The sequence below is a fragment of the Taudactylus pleione genome, unplaced genomic scaffold (assembly GCF_031769625.1).
Source record: "Taudactylus pleione unplaced genomic scaffold, aTauple2 ptg000318l, whole genome shotgun sequence".
Classification (NCBI taxonomy): Eukaryota; Metazoa; Chordata; class Amphibia; order Anura; family Myobatrachidae; genus Taudactylus; species Taudactylus pleione.
The window spans coordinates 881,467-899,003 of record NW_028284719.1 but is presented as its reverse complement, the minus strand read 5'-3'; the positions used below and the strand labels follow the sequence as shown (position 1 = coordinate 899,003).

At 46.3% G+C, this 17,537-nt stretch overlaps 1 protein-coding gene across 1 annotated transcript in view; it reads left to right on the top strand.

Annotated features, from left to right (window-relative positions):
- The first annotated feature begins 10,000 nt into the window (after positions 1 to 10,000).
- Positions 10,001 to 17,537, top strand: part of LOC148509598 (olfactory receptor 5V1-like) — a 29,098-nt gene continuing 21,561 nt past the window's right edge. The window contains exons 1-2 of the mRNA XM_088442917.1: positions 10,001 to 10,117; positions 13,461 to 14,357. Of these exons, the coding sequence (XP_088299043.1) occupies positions 10,001 to 10,117; positions 13,461 to 14,357 (1,014 nt within the window). The remainder of the gene's footprint in view (positions 10,118 to 13,460; positions 14,358 to 17,537) is intronic.

The window sequence follows — 17,537 nt, the reverse complement described above, 5'->3', positions numbered from 1 at the left end:
GCCTATCTACTATACAATTAAAATGAGTGATTGAACAAAAACGATATCGATATCGTTCGATCGTTCAATAATTGTTCGATAATCGTTTGATAATAGTTTGAAAATCATTTGCAGATTGTTTTAAAAATTGGTCTTTTAGACATTTATCATCGTGCAAACATACTGATCAACCTGATGATAACATCAGATTCAGCATGTTTACAGATGATTGATTGTGCCTACACTGAACGACTGCTCATTCAGTGTAGGCACATCACAGACTGAGAAATGACTGCACGATTACAATGTCATAATCGTGCAGTCTTTTGCCTGTCTTCTAGTGGATAGGCACCTTTAGTTGCTACTGGGACACTGCATTAATTCCTGTCTGTCTGAGTGCTGATCTTATGTGTTCAGTAATTACTGTCTGTCTGTGTGCAGTATCAGCTGCACACTAGTTAATTGTCTTGTCTGTGTGCACAGGCCAGGTGCACGCTAGTCTGTCATTAGGGAGGCTTACAGGGCTTGCTCTGATTGGACCCTGTATCTGTTAAATTGCAACCAGCCCTTCACTCCATGCCGGTGATAGCATTTTCATGTGTTTCCGGTTGTGGCCCGTCTCCTGTTTGTTGCAGTCAAGTTCCAGTTCTCCTGTTTGCTTTATTACTTGTCTGCCATTTGTACCATCCAGGTGGCATGGTCCACATAACATCTGCTGTTTGCTGCTTGTGTTATCTAGGCGGCACGGTGTGTATTCCTGCTCCGAGCCACTTGTGTCATCTTGGCGGCACAGAGTGCACTCGCAGTCCTAAGTGCACAATCCTGTGCACCAATGCCTGTGTCAACTCGGCGACATAGGCCGCACCTCAGCGTCCTAAGTGCGCAATCCAGTGCACCAACACCTGTGTCAACCCAGCGACATAGGCCGCACCTCAGCGTCCTAAGTGTGCAATCCAGTGCACCAACGCCTGTGTCAACCCGGCGACATAGGCCGTACCTCAGCGTCCTAAGTGCGTAATTTAGTGCACCAATGCCAGTGTCTACCAGCCAAGGCCTACCAGCCCTCAAGGCTGCTATCGGCCAAAGCCGCATCCAATTCAGCCCAGAGGCTGCCTCTCACCAAGGCTTACCAGCCCTCAAGGCTGCTACATGGCCAAAGCCACATCTTGCTACTCAGCACACAGGCTACTCCTCACCCAGACTTGCCAGTCCTCAAGGCTACAATACCTCTCCAGCCCTCAAGGCAAAACGCCCGCCACTAGCCAAGTATTCCAGCCCTCAAGGCTGCAGCTGGACTTTTCTATTACTTTTAGGGGTGTGCACCGGACACTTTTCGTGTTTTGTGTTTTGGTTTTGGATCTGGATCTTTCTTCGTGTTTTGGATCTGGATTGGTTTTGCCAAAACCACCCTTCCGTGTTTTGGGTTCTGGGTTTTGTGTTTTGGATCTGGATTTTTTCTTAAAAAATAAAAAAAAACCGCTAAAATCACATAAATGGGCCTTTTTTTGTTCCTACGCTATTAATAACCCCAATAACATTAATTTCCACTCATTTCCACTCTATTCTGAACACCTCACACCTCACAATATTGTTTTTAGGCCAAAAGGTTGTACCGAGGAAGCTGGATGACTATGCTAAGCGACACAAGGGGGCGGCACAAACACGTGGCCCATCTAGGAGTGGCACTGCAGTGGCAGACAGGAAGCCAATCAGCGTTATGGTGCCCATTTGCATGTAGCACGAACCCGGGAGATCCGTGCTACATGCATCTGTGTGATTGGCACAGAGCAATGACAGGTCCGTGAGACCCGTCTGTGCTGCTGTGGTAAAAAAAAAAAAAAAAACCTGTGTAAAAAAAGAAAAAAATGGCGTGCACCCCCCCAAAAAAGAGCAACCAGCCCCGGGCATTAGTAACCCAGTGCTGGGTGTGCTTAAATACAGGGGACAAACGACGTAGGGGTCCCCTGTACTTAAGCACAACCAGCACCGGGCTAGTCAGAACCAGCGCTGGTTGCCAAAATACGGGGGACAAACGACGTAGGGGTCCCCTGTATTCTGCGCAACCAGCTCTGGGCTCTGATCCGGTCCTGGTTCTGGAAATATAGGGGACAAAAAATGAGTAGGGTTCCCCTGTATGTTCCAGAACCAGCACTGGACTTTTTCTAGCGGGGGGCTGATGCCACAGCCAGGGGAGCCCTTTCACCGGGCCCCCCAGCCGCAGCATCAACCCTGACCGCTAGTCAGCCCAGGCCGGGGATCCCTGGAGAGCTGGGGACCCCCCCAATAAAGGGGTCACCCTCTCCAGGGCACCCCAGGCCCAGGCTGATAGCCCGGGGCTATCCCCGCCACCCCTGGTGGCGGTGGGTGGCGGGTTGATTGTGTGGTGTGGTGTAAATAAAGAATATCAAACATTGTCTTTACAAGTAGAACTGCAAGTCCCAGCTAGCCTGCCCCGCATGCTGGTACTTGGAGAACCACAAGTACCAGCATGCAGGGCATTAAGGGCCCACTAGTACCTGTAGTTCACCTGTAAAAAAAATGTTTAAAAAAACACAGGACACACACACCGTGACAGTATAAGTTTATTAAACATACATACACACACACACATGTACACATACTCACCTATGTAACCTGTAGCATCGGTCCACTTGTCCGGTAAAGTATCCCTAGGGGACCTGTGAAAAAAAACATACTCACCATCTCCTATGCGAGGTTCTGTCCTCTTCGTTCCAAAGTAGGCATCCCCGGACTTGGCAAAAAAAAAAAAACGAAAACGCGATCCACGAACTTAGTACCGTTCTATAGAACGGTACTTCCCGAATGAGAGCTTAGCGGCGGGGTATCACCATGGAAACCCCGCTGCTAAGCGTTCATTGGCTGAGAGAGGTCATCTCCCGTCTCTCAGCCAATGAACGGCTCCCTCCATTGTAGTCAATGGTGGGAACCGCAGGGTAAACTTTAATAACCTTGCGGCTCCCAGCATTGACTACAATGGAGGGAGCCGTTCATTGGCTGAGAGAGACGGGAGATGGCCTCTCTCAGCCAATGAACGCTTAGCAGCGGGGTTTCCATGGTGATACCCCGCCGCTAAGCTCTCATTCGGGAAGTACCGTTCTATAGAACGGTACTAAGTTCGTGGATCGCGTTTTCGTTTTTTTTTTTTTGCCAAGTCCGGGGATGCCTACTTTGGAACGAAGAGGACAGAACCTCGCATAGGAGATGGTGAGTATGTTTTTTTTCACAGGTCCCCTAGGGATACTTTACCGGACAAGTGGACCGATGCTACAGGTTACATAGGTGAGTATGTGTACATGTGTGTGTGTGTGTGTGTGTATGTATGTTTAATAAACTTATACTGTCACGGTGTGTGTGTCCTGTGTTTTTTTTAAACATTTTTTTACAGGTGAACTACAGGTACTAGTGGGCCCTTAATGCCCTGCATGCTGGTACTTGTGGTTCTCCAAGTACCAGCATGCGGGGCAAGCTTGCTGGGACTTGCAGTTCTACTTGTAAAGACAATGTTTGATATTCTTTATTTACACCACACCACACAATCAACCCGCCACCCACCGCCACCAGGGGTGGCGGGGATAGCCCCGGGCTATCAGCCTGGGCCTGGGGTGCCCTGGAGAGGGTGACCCCTTTATTGGGGGGGTCCCCAGCTCTCCAGGGATCCCCGGCCTGGGCTGACTAGCGGTCAGGGCTGATGCTGCGGCTGGGGGGCCCGGTGAAAGGGCTCCCCTGGCTGTGGCATCAGCCCCCCGCTAGAAAAAGTCCAGTGCTGGTTCTGGAACATACAGGGGAACCCTACTCATTTTTTTCCCCTGTATTTCCAGAACCAGGACCGGATCAGAGCCCAGAGCTGGTTGCGCAGAATACGGGGGACCCCTACGTCGTTTGTCCCCCGTATTTTGGCAACCAGCTCTGGTTCTGACTAGCCCGGTGCTGGTTGTGTTTAAGTACAGGGGACCCCTATGTCGTTTGTCCCCTGTATTTAAGCACACCCAGCACTGGGTCACTAATGCCCGGGGCTGGTTGCTCTTTTTTTTGGGGGGGGGCACGCCATTTTTTTCTCTTTTTACACAGGTTTTTTTTTTTTTATTTACCACAGCAGCACAGACGGGTCTCACGGACCCGTTAGTGCTCTGTGTCAATGACACAGATGCAAGTAGCACGGATCTCCTGGTCCGTGCGTGCATCTGTGTCATTGAAATACACAGCAGCACAGACGGGTCTCACTGACCCATCTGTGCTCTGTGTCACTGTCAATCACACAGATGCATGTAGCACGGATCTCACGAGTCCGTGCTACATGCAAATGAGCACCATAATGCTGATTGGCTGAGAGCCGTGACAGACGGCTCTGTCAGCCAATCAGCACTTTGCCCATTAAAGGCAAAGGCATTTTTTTTTAAATGGCCGCTCGAGGCAAAACCTCGAGATCCGACAGCAGATCTCGAGGTTTTGCCTCGGGAGAGGGATCCGGGGCAGACAGGGAGATCCGAGCTTGGGCTCGGATCGCCCCGGATCCCCGAAGTTCGGGTGGGTTCGGTTCTCAGGGAACCGAACCCGCTCATCCCTAATTACTTTCAGTTGTTATAATCTCCAGTCTACAAGGGGTATCTCCAACCTATCACCTTACCTAATCCTCTGCTCTACAGTCATAGATATCGAATCCCTCCAGGAATCGTTACATTATCACCGGCTCAAAAGAAAATGAATCATAGAGATGCACGATTAACCATGGAGCCTGGTCAGAACCCAGCCCAAGTTCTTGCAGCAAGAGAAGGTAAAGAAAAAGACTACTTTGCGAGGCACACTCCACAATTTCATAATCACAAAAAATAGAATAGTGGTTAAAAAACCTACCTTTATTAAATACTCAATAAAAAGAGAAAAAGAGAAAATCACTAGAATAACTATCTATGACCATATTACGGAGATAAATGAATGATCAAAGCACTAATATCACACACAGACAAAAAAAATATATAATAAAAATTGACAAAAAACAACAATAGTGACACAGGATAGTTATGCGTATAATCTTAGACACTGTTATCATGTATCCCTATGCAATAAGTAGAACACAGATGTATGTAGTTTGTATCCACTGTGATGATTATGGTTAGATCTAAACAGTAACAGATATAATGTATGTGTTTTAGGTATGGTACCTTGCTGTAATTGCTGCACATATATATACATGATCTAAACATTTTGCAAGCTGCGCTAACAATGCCGCCCACATGTATTCAGAAACCAAAAAATTATTCTGCATATAGTGGCAGAAACTGAAATTTATACAAATGACAGTGTATTGTTGTCAACAATATGTATAGCTTGCTACAGTTGCTGCATACATGTATATACACGGAATCTAGTCTTTCTGCATGCATCGGTGAAATAAAAAATGGAGATCATATATTTTCAATGTGACACCTCACTGTGATAGTCACATACCCATATGCAGAATCTAATAGTGCTGTATGCAGCAGAAAACATACATAAGTAGGAGCTCATGAGCAAAAATCATACATCTGAAATAAATGCTCATCACTAAGTACAGTAAGGGCAATGTCACAAGATAGACAGCACATAAATATTACATAAATTATAAGAAAGAGAAAAGGCGAAAATTAAAATTAAATAAATCTAATACACATCTAGTCTAATACATATATGCTAAAAAGCTGTTCACCATCAAACAGAACCATAATCTAATCACAATGGATGTATTGGTGATACGAGGCGTCCCTCTGTTATACCAGGGGGAGTACAGATTCAAATGACATCTAAATAGATTGAAAAGTCACTGTATGTGCACTTACAGGCCAGATTCTGCTGTCCAACGTCATACAATGTAGAGGACGATGAATGAGTTTCACTGTCTCTAGGCACAATTGGAAACAGTGTAGTCTGCTTCTGCTGTTAGTGCCTATAATATCCTGAAATCCCTGTTGCACTAAGCAGTGCATGGATCAGAGTAAATGGCAACTAATGAGAGAGCAGAGAGATGAAAAGAGAAATAGTACCTGTCCCTAAATCTCCCAGGAGGTTGATGGTGTGGAGATCCACAGTGCGCACTGGGATTCCCTCAGCTGAAGAACCAAAATGTGTTTCAGCGGAAGCAGACTTTGTCAGGCTTGTAGCCCAGATCCAGGTCTTGACCTAGAAAGTCCAGGAGCTTTCTCTCTGTGTCGAGGAAACACAAGCAACTCCAGCTCCAGCTTGCCCTCTCGAGCCCAAACTTAATTTGCCAGACCGCTTCTCTGGAAATCAGAAGGACTTACTGAATTTCCGTGAAAGTTGCAAGCTCTACTTTTGGCTTCGGCCCGTGTCATCAGGATTTGAGACTCAACAAGTTGGCATTGTAATCTCCCTGCTTCAGGGTGACCCCCCAGACCTGGGCCTTCAGTCTACCTTCTGCACACCATGCTCTTCAGTCAGTAGAGGCCTTCTTCACTGCCTTAGGCCTTCTCTACGATGACTGAGACAAGGTGGTATTGGCCGAGTCGAAACTTCGGTCCCTAGTACAAGGCTAGAGAGCTGCAGAGAACTACTGCACGGAATTCCGCAAGTGGTCGATTGACTATGGGTGGAATGACCCACCACTTCGGAGTCAGTTCCACCTTGGTCTATCAGACCAGATTAAAGATAACCTGGTACAACATTCTGTTCCAGAGACACTGGTTGACTTCATGCATCTAGCAGTTCGCATAGAACGCTGTCTCCGAGAACGGAGACTGGAGAAGGAGCTTCCTACACTTGCTCCTCGATCACCAGTTCGGGTAACTCCACCCGAACCAGGAGAACCAATGCAGTTGGGTGCATACCGTCTCTCTCCCGAAGAGAAATGGAGAAGATGCTCTCTAGGCCTCTGCTTATAATGTAGAGAGAAGGGGCATACAGCCACATATTGTCCTGTGAAATCGGGAAAAGGCAAAGTCTAGGTGTCTTGGGAGAGATACATCTAGGCCTCGCATCTGTCTCTCCTGCAAATTAAGTCCTGATATCCACAATTATCCAAGGGAAGGATCATCAAGTTTCTGTCCCGGCCTTTTTAGATAGTGGTGCAGCAGGAAATTTCATGGACATCACCTTCTTCCACACCTTGGGACTGGCATCCGAACCTCTGAAGCAACCTCTCTCTGTGATCGGGCTTAATGGTGAAGAACGATCTAGGATAGCCATTGTATCCCAAACTCCTCCCATTTGTCTGTCCATTGGTGCCCTACACTCTGAATAAATTACATTCCTGTTACTCCAGTGTCCACTGGCACCTTTGGTCCTAGGTCTCCCTTGGCTCAGGAGACAAAACCCATTGGCACACTGGAGAGATTCTTCAATTGATTGGCACCTGCTCTTCTTCCTGCATCACATTCCCTGTCCGTCTGGCTGCTGCCATCCAGCCTGAATTGGCTTCCAAGATTCTGGCTCCTTATTGCGATTTGGCAGAAGCTTTTTCTAAAAAAAGGGTGGATATCCTGTAAAACTCATCACTCCTATGACTGCTCTATTGACCTTCTGCCTGGAGCAAAGCTTCCCAAAGATAGACTTTATGCACTCTTCTGGAGAGCAAAGCGATGGAGGAATATATCCAGGAGCCCTTGAAGAAAGGCTTTATTCGGTCTTCCAAATCACCGGTCGGAGCTGGCTTCTTTTTTGTGCAGAAAAAAGATGGTTCCCTCCAACCATGTATAGACTTCCGCGGTCTAAACAATATCACGATGAATAATTCATACCCACTGCCTCTGATTTCCGTCTTGTTTGATCAGCTCCGGGAGGCCTCCATCTTCACCAAGATAGATCTTAGAAGGGCTTATAATCTGGTTCGCATCAGAGAAGGCAATGAGTGGAAGACAGCCTTTAACACCCATTCTGGCCACTATGAATACCTAGTGATGCCATGTTGCCTATCCAATGCCCCAGCCTTCTTCCAGGACTTCATCAACAATGTGCTGAGGGAATATCTTGGGGTATTTGCAGTAGTCTACTTCAATGACATCCTGATTTACTCCAACTCCCTGGAAGAACATCGTAAGCATGTAAGGCAGGTGCTGTTCAAACTCCAGGAGAATAATCTATATGCAAAACCAGAAAAATATGACTTCAAAGTCCAAGAGGTATCATTTTTGGGATACATTATCTCCTCTTAATGATTTTCGATGGACCCAGCCAAAGTCAAGGCCATCTTAGATTGGGTTCAGCCAATCAATCTAAAAGCAGTTCAACGCTTCCTTGGCTTCGCCAACTACTACAGAAGATTTATTAAATCTGTCTCGTCCATAGTCGCACCTATTGTGGAGCTTACCAAGAAAGGAGCATGTGTGTTGAACTGGTCAACTGAAGCTCTTCAAGCCTTCAACTCCTTAAAAGCTGCCTTTATCTCTGCTCCAGTCCTCCAACATCCCAATCCAGATCTCCCGTTCATTGTTGAGGTTGATGCCTCTGAAATTGGAGTGGGCGCTATTCTATCACAGAGAGATCCTGAGAATGGCAAACTACATCCCTGCGCCTTTTTCTCTTGAAAGTTCACCTCAGCTGAGAAGAACTACGACATTGGGAAATGTGAGCTTTTTGCCATCAAATGGGCACTTGAGGATTGGAGGCACTGGCTGGAAGTAGCGAACCACATCATCACGTTGCTCATTGACCATAAAAATTTGTCAGATATCGAGTCTGCCAAGAGGTCGAATGCCAAACAAGCACGATGGGCATTATTCTTCACCCATTTCAATTACGTTATCTCGTTCCGGCCTGGCTCCAAGAACTTAAAAGCGGATGCGCTGTCTCAAAGTTTCCAACCCGTTCAGCTGAACACTGTCTTGGATGATACCATTGTTCCCACTTCTAACATCAATTTCATTGTAACCAGAAATCTTGCGGATCTCATTTGTGCCTGTCAGTTGGAGGCTCCAGCACGGATGCCACAAGGAGTCCTCTTTGTTCCAGAGAGATTTCGGAAGGCGGTTCTGCTGGATTTGCATTCCTCCAAAACATCCGGGGATCCAGGCATTGCTAAGACGACTCAGTTACTGTCTCATTCAGTATGGTGGCAGTCTATGGGTCAAGATGTCCGGGAGTTTGTGTTAGTATGTGACATCTGTGCTCGAAACAAGTCTCCTCGTACAGCTCCTCCTGATCTCCTGCTTCCTCTTCCTACTCCTTCTAAGCCGTGGACCCATATTGCCATGGATTTCATCGTAGACCTCCCACCCTCCACCCGTTGCTCCATTATCTGGACGATTGTGGACCGTTTTAGCAAGATGGTGCATTTTGTTCCTCTCACCAAGTTGCCGTCTGCTAAAGGCTTATCTTCCTTATTCATGCTTCATGCTTTCAGACTCCATGGCTTACCCATCGACATCATCTCTGATCGAGGGACCCAGTTTGTGGCGCGGTTCTGAAGGAATTTCTGTTCCACCTTTGGTATCAACATCAGCCTGTCACCCTGATACCATCCACAGCCTAATGGGCAAACAGAACGGGTAAACCAGTCTCTGATGCAGTACCTCCGATTCTTCATCTCCAAGTACCAGAATGACTGGGTATCCCTTCTTCCTATGGCGGAGTTCGCCTTCAACAATTCCTGTCACTCCTCATCATCTGTGTCACCTTTCTTCTGTAACTCTGGGCTGCACTCTAGAGCATACTCCTTTGAGACAGTTTCAACTGATATTCCATCCTCCACATCAGTTGCAAGACTATGCTCAGTTTGGAGAAAGGTTCGCCAGTGTCTGATTAAATCATCCTGTCATGCCAAGACTTGGACAGATAAGCATCGGCGACCGTGTAACTTCAAAGTAGGAGATTTGGTGTGGCTGTCCTCCAGAAATATCAACATCCACAAGCAGTCTCCGAAGTTGGGTCCCAGGTTTATTAGACCATTTAGAATCATCTCCTGAGTCAATCCTGTGGCCTTCCATCTGAAGCTCCCTGTTAACCTCAGAATCAATAACACCTTTCACTGCTCTCTGCTCAAGCCAGTGTCTTCATCCCTCAGGTACAGGTCAAGATGGCTAGCAAGACCCTCACCTGTCCTGATCCTAGGACACCAAGAGTTTGTGGTGGAAAAAATTCTGGATTCCAGGCTCTCACAAGGAGGCCTTCAATTCCTGGTCCACTGGAAGGGGTAAGGACCAGAGGAGCGTTCCTGGGTTCTGGAAAGGTCTATACATGCTCCTACATTGCTGAGTAGATTCTTTGAAAACTTTCCAGACAAACCAGGGTCTAGGGGCTCCTTAACCCCTCATCAAGGGGGGGAGGGGTGCTGTTAGGAACTGCGGTTAGCAAATCATCTTGGTTGCAGTTCCCAGTCTTAGTTGCTACTGGGACACTGCATTAATTCCTATCTGTCTGAGTGCTGATCTCATGTGTTCAGTAATTACTGTCTGTCTGTGTGCAGTATCAGCTGCACACTAGGTAATTGTATTGTCTGTGTGGACAGACCTGGTGCACGCTAGTCTGTCATTAGAGAGGCATGCAGGGCTTGCTCTGATTGGACCCTGTATCTGTTAAATTGCAGCCAGCCCTTCACTCCATGCCGGTGATAGCATTTTCATGTGTTTCCGGTTGAGGTCAGTCTCCTGTTTGTTGCAGTCGAGTTCCAGTTCTCCTATTTGCTTTATTTCTTGTCTGCCATTTGTACCATCCAGGCAGCACGGTCCGCATAACATCTGCTGTTTGCTGCTTGTGTCATCTAGGCGGCATGGTGTGCATTCCTGCTCTCAGTAACTTGTGTGATCTCCGCAACACAGAGTGCACTCGCAGTCCTAAGTGCACAATCCTGTGCACCAATGCCTGTGTCAACTCAGCAACATAGGCCACACCTCAGCCTCCTGAGTGCGCAATCCAGTACACCAACTCCTGTGTCAACCCGGCAACATAGGCTGCACCTCAGTGTCCTAAGTGCGCAATTTAGCGCACCAACATCAGTGTCTACCAGCCAAGGCCTACCAGCCCTCATGGCTGCTACAAGGCCAAAGCCGCATCCAATTCAGCCCAGTGGCTGCCTCTAGCCAAGGCTTACCAGCTTTCAAGGCTGCTACATGGCCAAAGCCACATCTTGCTACTCAGCCCAAAGGCTGCTCCTCACCCTGACTTCCCAGTCCTCAAGGTTGCAACACCTCTCCAGCCCTCAAGGCAAAACGGCCGCCACTAGCCAAGTATTCCAGCCCTCAAGGCTGTAGCTGGACTTTCCTATTACTTTCAATTGTTATCATCTCCAGTCTACAAGGGGTACCCCCAACCTATCACCTTACCTTATCCTCTGCTCTACAATCATAGACGTTGATTCCCTCCAGGAATAGTTACAATAATTGTGTCATCACAGGAGCAGAACTCTGTATTTGGGTGACTTCATGAGACCTACTGTACAGGATGCAACTGTCCCTTTTGTCTTTTGATTATACACACTTCACATGTTTATATTTAAAATAAAAAAATTACCAGGCACTTCATCATCATGTACTTGTGTATCTTTGGCTGAACTCTTTACAGGATGCTAACATTTGAATAAAAAATTAAAATAAACTAAACAGTTTGTGCCTAGCTTTATTCAGAATACTTTCCAACACAAATGTAGTAAGTGTGCCAACAAGTATGTAATGACATTAAGGAGTTAGACATATTTATAGTGGTGTTCAAAAATAAAACACAAAACACTCACCAGTCTGTGGGGGAAAGGGGGAGCATTGGAGTCATGGACGTTTATCTCTTGTATAATATCTGCTGGTAGTATCCCCCACTCTGGCTCTTTATACTTGAGATATTTAATTTAAAGGGGGATTGGGGACCTTGTGCTCCTCGTCCATCTTCTCCTTCACCATTATCTAGCAGTCTCAGAAGCATTTCCTCCAATGATCTGGACTCAGCTTAAAATTGCCCACTCCTTTCACAATAATACTGACAAGACAAACAAACACTAAGAAAGAAATACTACAATCAATACAAGCACACCACAGACACTACAGGGCGATACACTATCTTTGAACCAGACCTGCTTTTTTGTACCTCATCTGGATAGAGAGAAACGTTCTAACCACTTGCCGGTTAGCAGCTGCATCCCACAGTCTCCCTGATTGAGAGCAATACCACCCGCTCGCGGTCTGAGTTTTTCCTCCACTCAGACTGCGCCTGCCCTCTCAGGTTGAGACCAGAAGAAATTCGGCAGCAGCTGCATCCACTTTCCCGGATGAGTACACCCGACTCATCCCACCGGCTGAACGTGTATAGCGGCGGCTTCTGCTCAGACGGCGCATCAAACCTGGGATTGCATATGGTTACACGGCCGCAGACAGCCCAGCTGCTCACATTACACACTACTGGATTTCTCTCACCAGTTATTATCTGAGGAACAAGTGAGCCGTTAGATACAGGTACTATACATCACGGCTCCAACAATATATGTGATAATTAGCTGACTTGGAGAAACCACATACCAGCATATTATTTGAAGAATATATACCCATTGGGGTTATAACTTAGTGGAAATTCTCCCCGATATCACTATTATTGTGTATATACCAATTTTTTGAATATATTTGCTACTTTTCAAAGTGTTTTTATATTTACCTTTTATAAGATACAGTGTATTGATATTTGTGCACATGTTTCAATGTTTCATTTATTATTATTATAATTGATATTAAATTGCTTATTGCCTCTACTAGCGCTACAGTATTGATTCTTTCTACACCACAGACACACACACAAATGAACACAGACAATACTGTAAAAAGAATATAAACAGCAGACAAAAAATGAGACAAAGTTTTCGCTGAGACAAGATTAAACAAAATAAGACAACTCCCAATAATCACAAAAAACTCTCCAAATATTTCTCCAAACAACTACTGACCACCAGCTACCTCACTACACACTGTCAACTTTTGAGTGCAGTTTGAGGTTTTTTACAATCGGTTTGTGATTCAAAATAGCTTGTGGTATTTTCTAAATACTGTAATAGAAAAGTACAATGAAGTGTTCAACGGTTTTGGCCGTTGTTTTGTTCGGTTTACGTCAGATCCCCTTGGATTTCAATATGGATTCGAAGGCATGTTAAATCGTTAAACAGTAAACTGGCCGCCTCTTTGGACTTCAAAATCCAATGGACACTGATGTCAGATTTCAATTGACAGTGAAAACCGATACTTAGTAAATATAGATTGTTTAGACTAGGGGTGGGCAATTAGCGGCCCTCCATCTGTTGTAGAACTACACATCCCAGCATGCCCTGACGCAACTTTGCTATTTGGCCATGCTACAACTGCTGCAAGGCATGCTGGGATGTGTAGTGCAGCAACAGCTGGAGTGACGCTTATTGCCCAACCCTGGATTAGACTGTAAATCACCGTTGATGACTGACAGATTGCAAATGACTACAAAACCAACGCTTTGTAAATTCACCGCTAATTGTGCAAAATGAACTACTCTTCTCCTTAATTTTCTTTCAACAGGTTTTGGTGACTCACTAGATGGAATCTAACAATGAGACTTATTTGGAAGTTTTCATCCTATTAGGCTTTTCTGAGAGACAAACAATACCTTCACTTTTAATCGCGATGATCTACACAATGATTGTTATTGGTAATCTGACTGTTTTTAGCATTATTCGGGTTGACCACCATCTTCAGACACCGATGTACTTTTTCCTAAGTTGCCTATCCATACTAGATGTCTGCTATGCTACAGTCACAATCCCAGCTATGCTGGTCAATGCTATAACGGGCAACCGGAAGATTTCCTTCAACAGATGTTTTTTACAGCTCTATTTCTTTGTGTCTTTTGGAGGAGCAGAATGTCTTCTTCTAGCTGCCATGGCATATGACCGATACATTGCTATATGTAACCCGCTGCGCTATCTACTCATTATGAATAAGATGTTCTGCTCATATTTCGTTGCGGGATGCTGGGTCTGTGGATTCCTGAACTCAACATTTCACACTTTGATGACTATGAAACTGACCTTCTGTGGAGATCGGCACATCCACCATTTCTTCTGTGACGTTCTCCCAATGCTAGAAGCAGCTTGTAGTGATATAGACAGCAGCCAGGTGGTACTGCACGTTGTCACAGTGTTTCTTGGGGTGTACCCTTTTCTACTTGTAATGTACTCATACATACATATCATCTCCGCTATACTGAAAATCCGCTCTTCTTCGGGAAGACAGAAAGTCTTCTCCACATGTTCCTCCCACCTCATTGTTGTTACCATCTTTTACATAACAGGTGATTTCAACTACAATGGTCCTATTTCTGGAGATTCCTTTGTCATTGTCCAAGTGTCATCACTTCTGTATAGTGCTCTACCTCCATTGTTGAATCCTTTTATTTACTGTTTGAGAAACAAAGAGGTGAGGAGCGCCTTGAGAAGGACAAATATTAGAAGACAAAATCTGATTTAAGAGAATTCATCTTATGAACAGAGCCGTAACAAGAAATTTTGGTGCCCTGTGCCAGAGAGAGCATTATCCCCCCCCACACACACATTTTTTAAATAGGGACATGAGACAGTGCACCTGAAAAAGGGCCATGGCCTCATGGGGAAGGGCCAGGGAAGAGATAGGGGAGACCATGAGATGCTGGGGATAAATAAAGAGGAAGCTACAAGTGAGAATGATGATAAACAGGAAAATTGACAGGCCCAAAAAGACCCCCCTGCCTGTGCCATGGCACTGGTCGCACCACCCTAGTTACGACCCTGCTTCTGAATATTATTGTGGTATGTATGCTAGCTTTGCTTATTTGATAATAATAGAACCAGCAAGTACATATTAAATTGTAGTTATGGTACCCAGTAAAGGAAACTAATGTAGTTATTGCAAGATTACTCAATAAATTTGTCACAGTGTGCTATCTTCAGTAAAGCCACAGGTGATTTATTGTTTTTGTAAAATGAAATATCGTCATATAACAATCTTGTAACTTTAAGAAACAATCAGGGGTGTATCTATAATGGGCGCATGGTGTGCGGGGAACACGGTACCCTGCACCCGTAATAATACTTACCTCTACGGAGTCCCACATCGGCACGGGCATTCAACGCTGTAAAACAACTGGAAAATGGCTGTGGCGGCCATTTTCCTGTCGTTTGCGCATGCGCAGTACAGGGAAAATGGCCATTTTTCCGGTGACCTGTGCATACACTATAGACTCTGGGCACACTCTAGTGCCCAGAGTCTATAACTCCGGCGCTGGCCGCGCACAGCTCAGTGCGCTGCCGGCCGCCGGGCGGAGTGGAGTGGGCCCGTGTCGGAGACTCTACACGGGCCCCTTTCTCTCTAGAAACGCCCCTGGAAACAATTATTTAGCTCATTTTATATACTTGGCTGGTTACTCCGTTAGAGGTTGAAGGGGTCCATACAAATGGGATTTAGGCCATTTTAGAACTTGCACATGTAATGGGGTGTGAGAACAGGCAAACTCGCATGTTTCTCACATTTTCAATACTTGCATACTGCAAACTCGATCCAGATGTTTTCCCACAGAAGACATACAATTTGCACAATATAATAGGTTGCGAGTTGTTAGCTCACACAAAACTACTTAAAAAAAAACCTCTCAAAATAATAGTGCTGCTTCAGGCTAGCGAGTTTACAATCTCATATACGCGCCAGTGGCCCAGGCAGCCTCAGAAGGCTTTCGCCTCATGTTCCGGCACCCTTAGGCAGCTGCCTAAAGCTGCCTAATGGAAGTGCCGGCCCTGCACCTGATACATGGTTCTCGATCAGTTGCTACAGGCAACAGGCAACAGCTGAGTCAAGACTTCCCTATAGTCCCCAGCTCTGAACTCCTCTCTGACTTGCATCTTGCTTACTTATAAAGCAGAGAATCAAGCTGGGTACACAGCACACTATACGATATATTGTACAATGTTTCATTCTGCCACAGAGTGGAAAAATATATCGTACAGATTGTGCAGTTGTACACCCCGATCTGTCATGGTCATTTATCGCATTGTCCCATCTAATGTTCTGCATTACGATGTAATGAACGACGCTGCGGAAGTACATGTAGCATGGAACGATGCATTGCACCATTTCATTCCAGGTCATGCAGTGTGTATGTGATGTATCAATACATTGTGTTGTTAACTCGCTGGGTTGCACATGGTATAGTGTGTACCTAGCTTCAGACTGAATATCCCATTTAGTCTTTGCTTTAAAAGAAAGCAGAGAGTAAGTAAATGTGATGTCCTTCCTCTTTGACACTACTCCCCCTTCATTCCTCTGCACCACTACTCTCCCTCCTACCTCTGCACCACTACTCTCCCTCCTTCCTCTGCACCACTACTCTCCCTCCTACCTCTGCACCACTACACTCCCTCCTTCCTCTGCACCACTACTCTCCCTCCTACCTCTGTACCACTACTCTCCCTCTTTCCTCTGCACCACTACTCTCCCTCCTTCCTCTGCACCACTACTCTCCCTCCATCTTCTTTACCACTACTCTCCGTGCTTCCTCTGCACCACTACTCTCCCTCCTTCCTCTGCACCACTACTTTCCCTCCTTCCTCTGCACCACTACTCTCCCTCCTACCTCTGCACCACTACTCTCCCTCCTACCTCTGCACCACTACTGTCCCTCTTCTATACCACTACTGTCCCTCCTTCCTCTGCACCACTACCCTTCCTCCTTCCTTTATACCACTACTGTCCCTCCTTCCTCTGCACCACTGCTCTCCTTCCTTCCTTTGTACCACAACTCTCCCTCCTTCCTCTGCACCACTACTCTCTTTCCTCCATACTACTGCTCTCCCTCCTTACTCTGCAGCACTACTTTCCAATTCTTCCTCTGCACCACTACTCTCCTTCCTTCCTTTGTACCACAACTCTCCCTCCTTCCTCTGCACCACTACTCTCTTTCCTCCATACTACTGCTCTCCCTCCTTCCTCTGCAGCACTACTTTCCAATCCTTCCTATGCACCACTACTCTCCCTCCTACCTCTGCACCACTACACTCCCTCCTTCCTCTGCACCACTACTCTCCCTCCTACCTCTGCACCACTACTCTCCCTCCTGCCTCTGCACCACTACTGTCCTTCTTCTATACCACTACTGTCCCTCCTTCCTCTGCACTACTACCCTCCCTCCTTCCTTTATACCACTACTGTCCCTCCTTCCTCTGCACCACTGCTCTCCCTTCTTCATCTGCACCACTACTCTCCTTCCTTCCTTTGTACCACAACTCTCCCTTCTTCCTCTGCACCACTACTCTCTTTCCTCCATACTACTGCTCTCCCTCCTTCCTCTGCAGCACTACTTTCCAATTCTTCCTCTGCACCACTACTCTCCTTCCTTCCTTTGTACCAAAACTCTCCCTCCTTCCTCTGCACCACTACTCTCTTTCCTCCATACTACTGCTCTCCCTCCTTCCTCTGCAGCATTACTTTCCAATCCTTCCTCTGCACCACTACTCTCCCTCCTATCTCTGCACCACTACTCTCCCTCCTACCTCTGCACCACTACTCTCCCTCCTTCCTCTGCACCACTACTCTCCCTCCTACCTCTGTACCACTACTCTCCCTCTTTCCTCTGCACCACTACTCTCC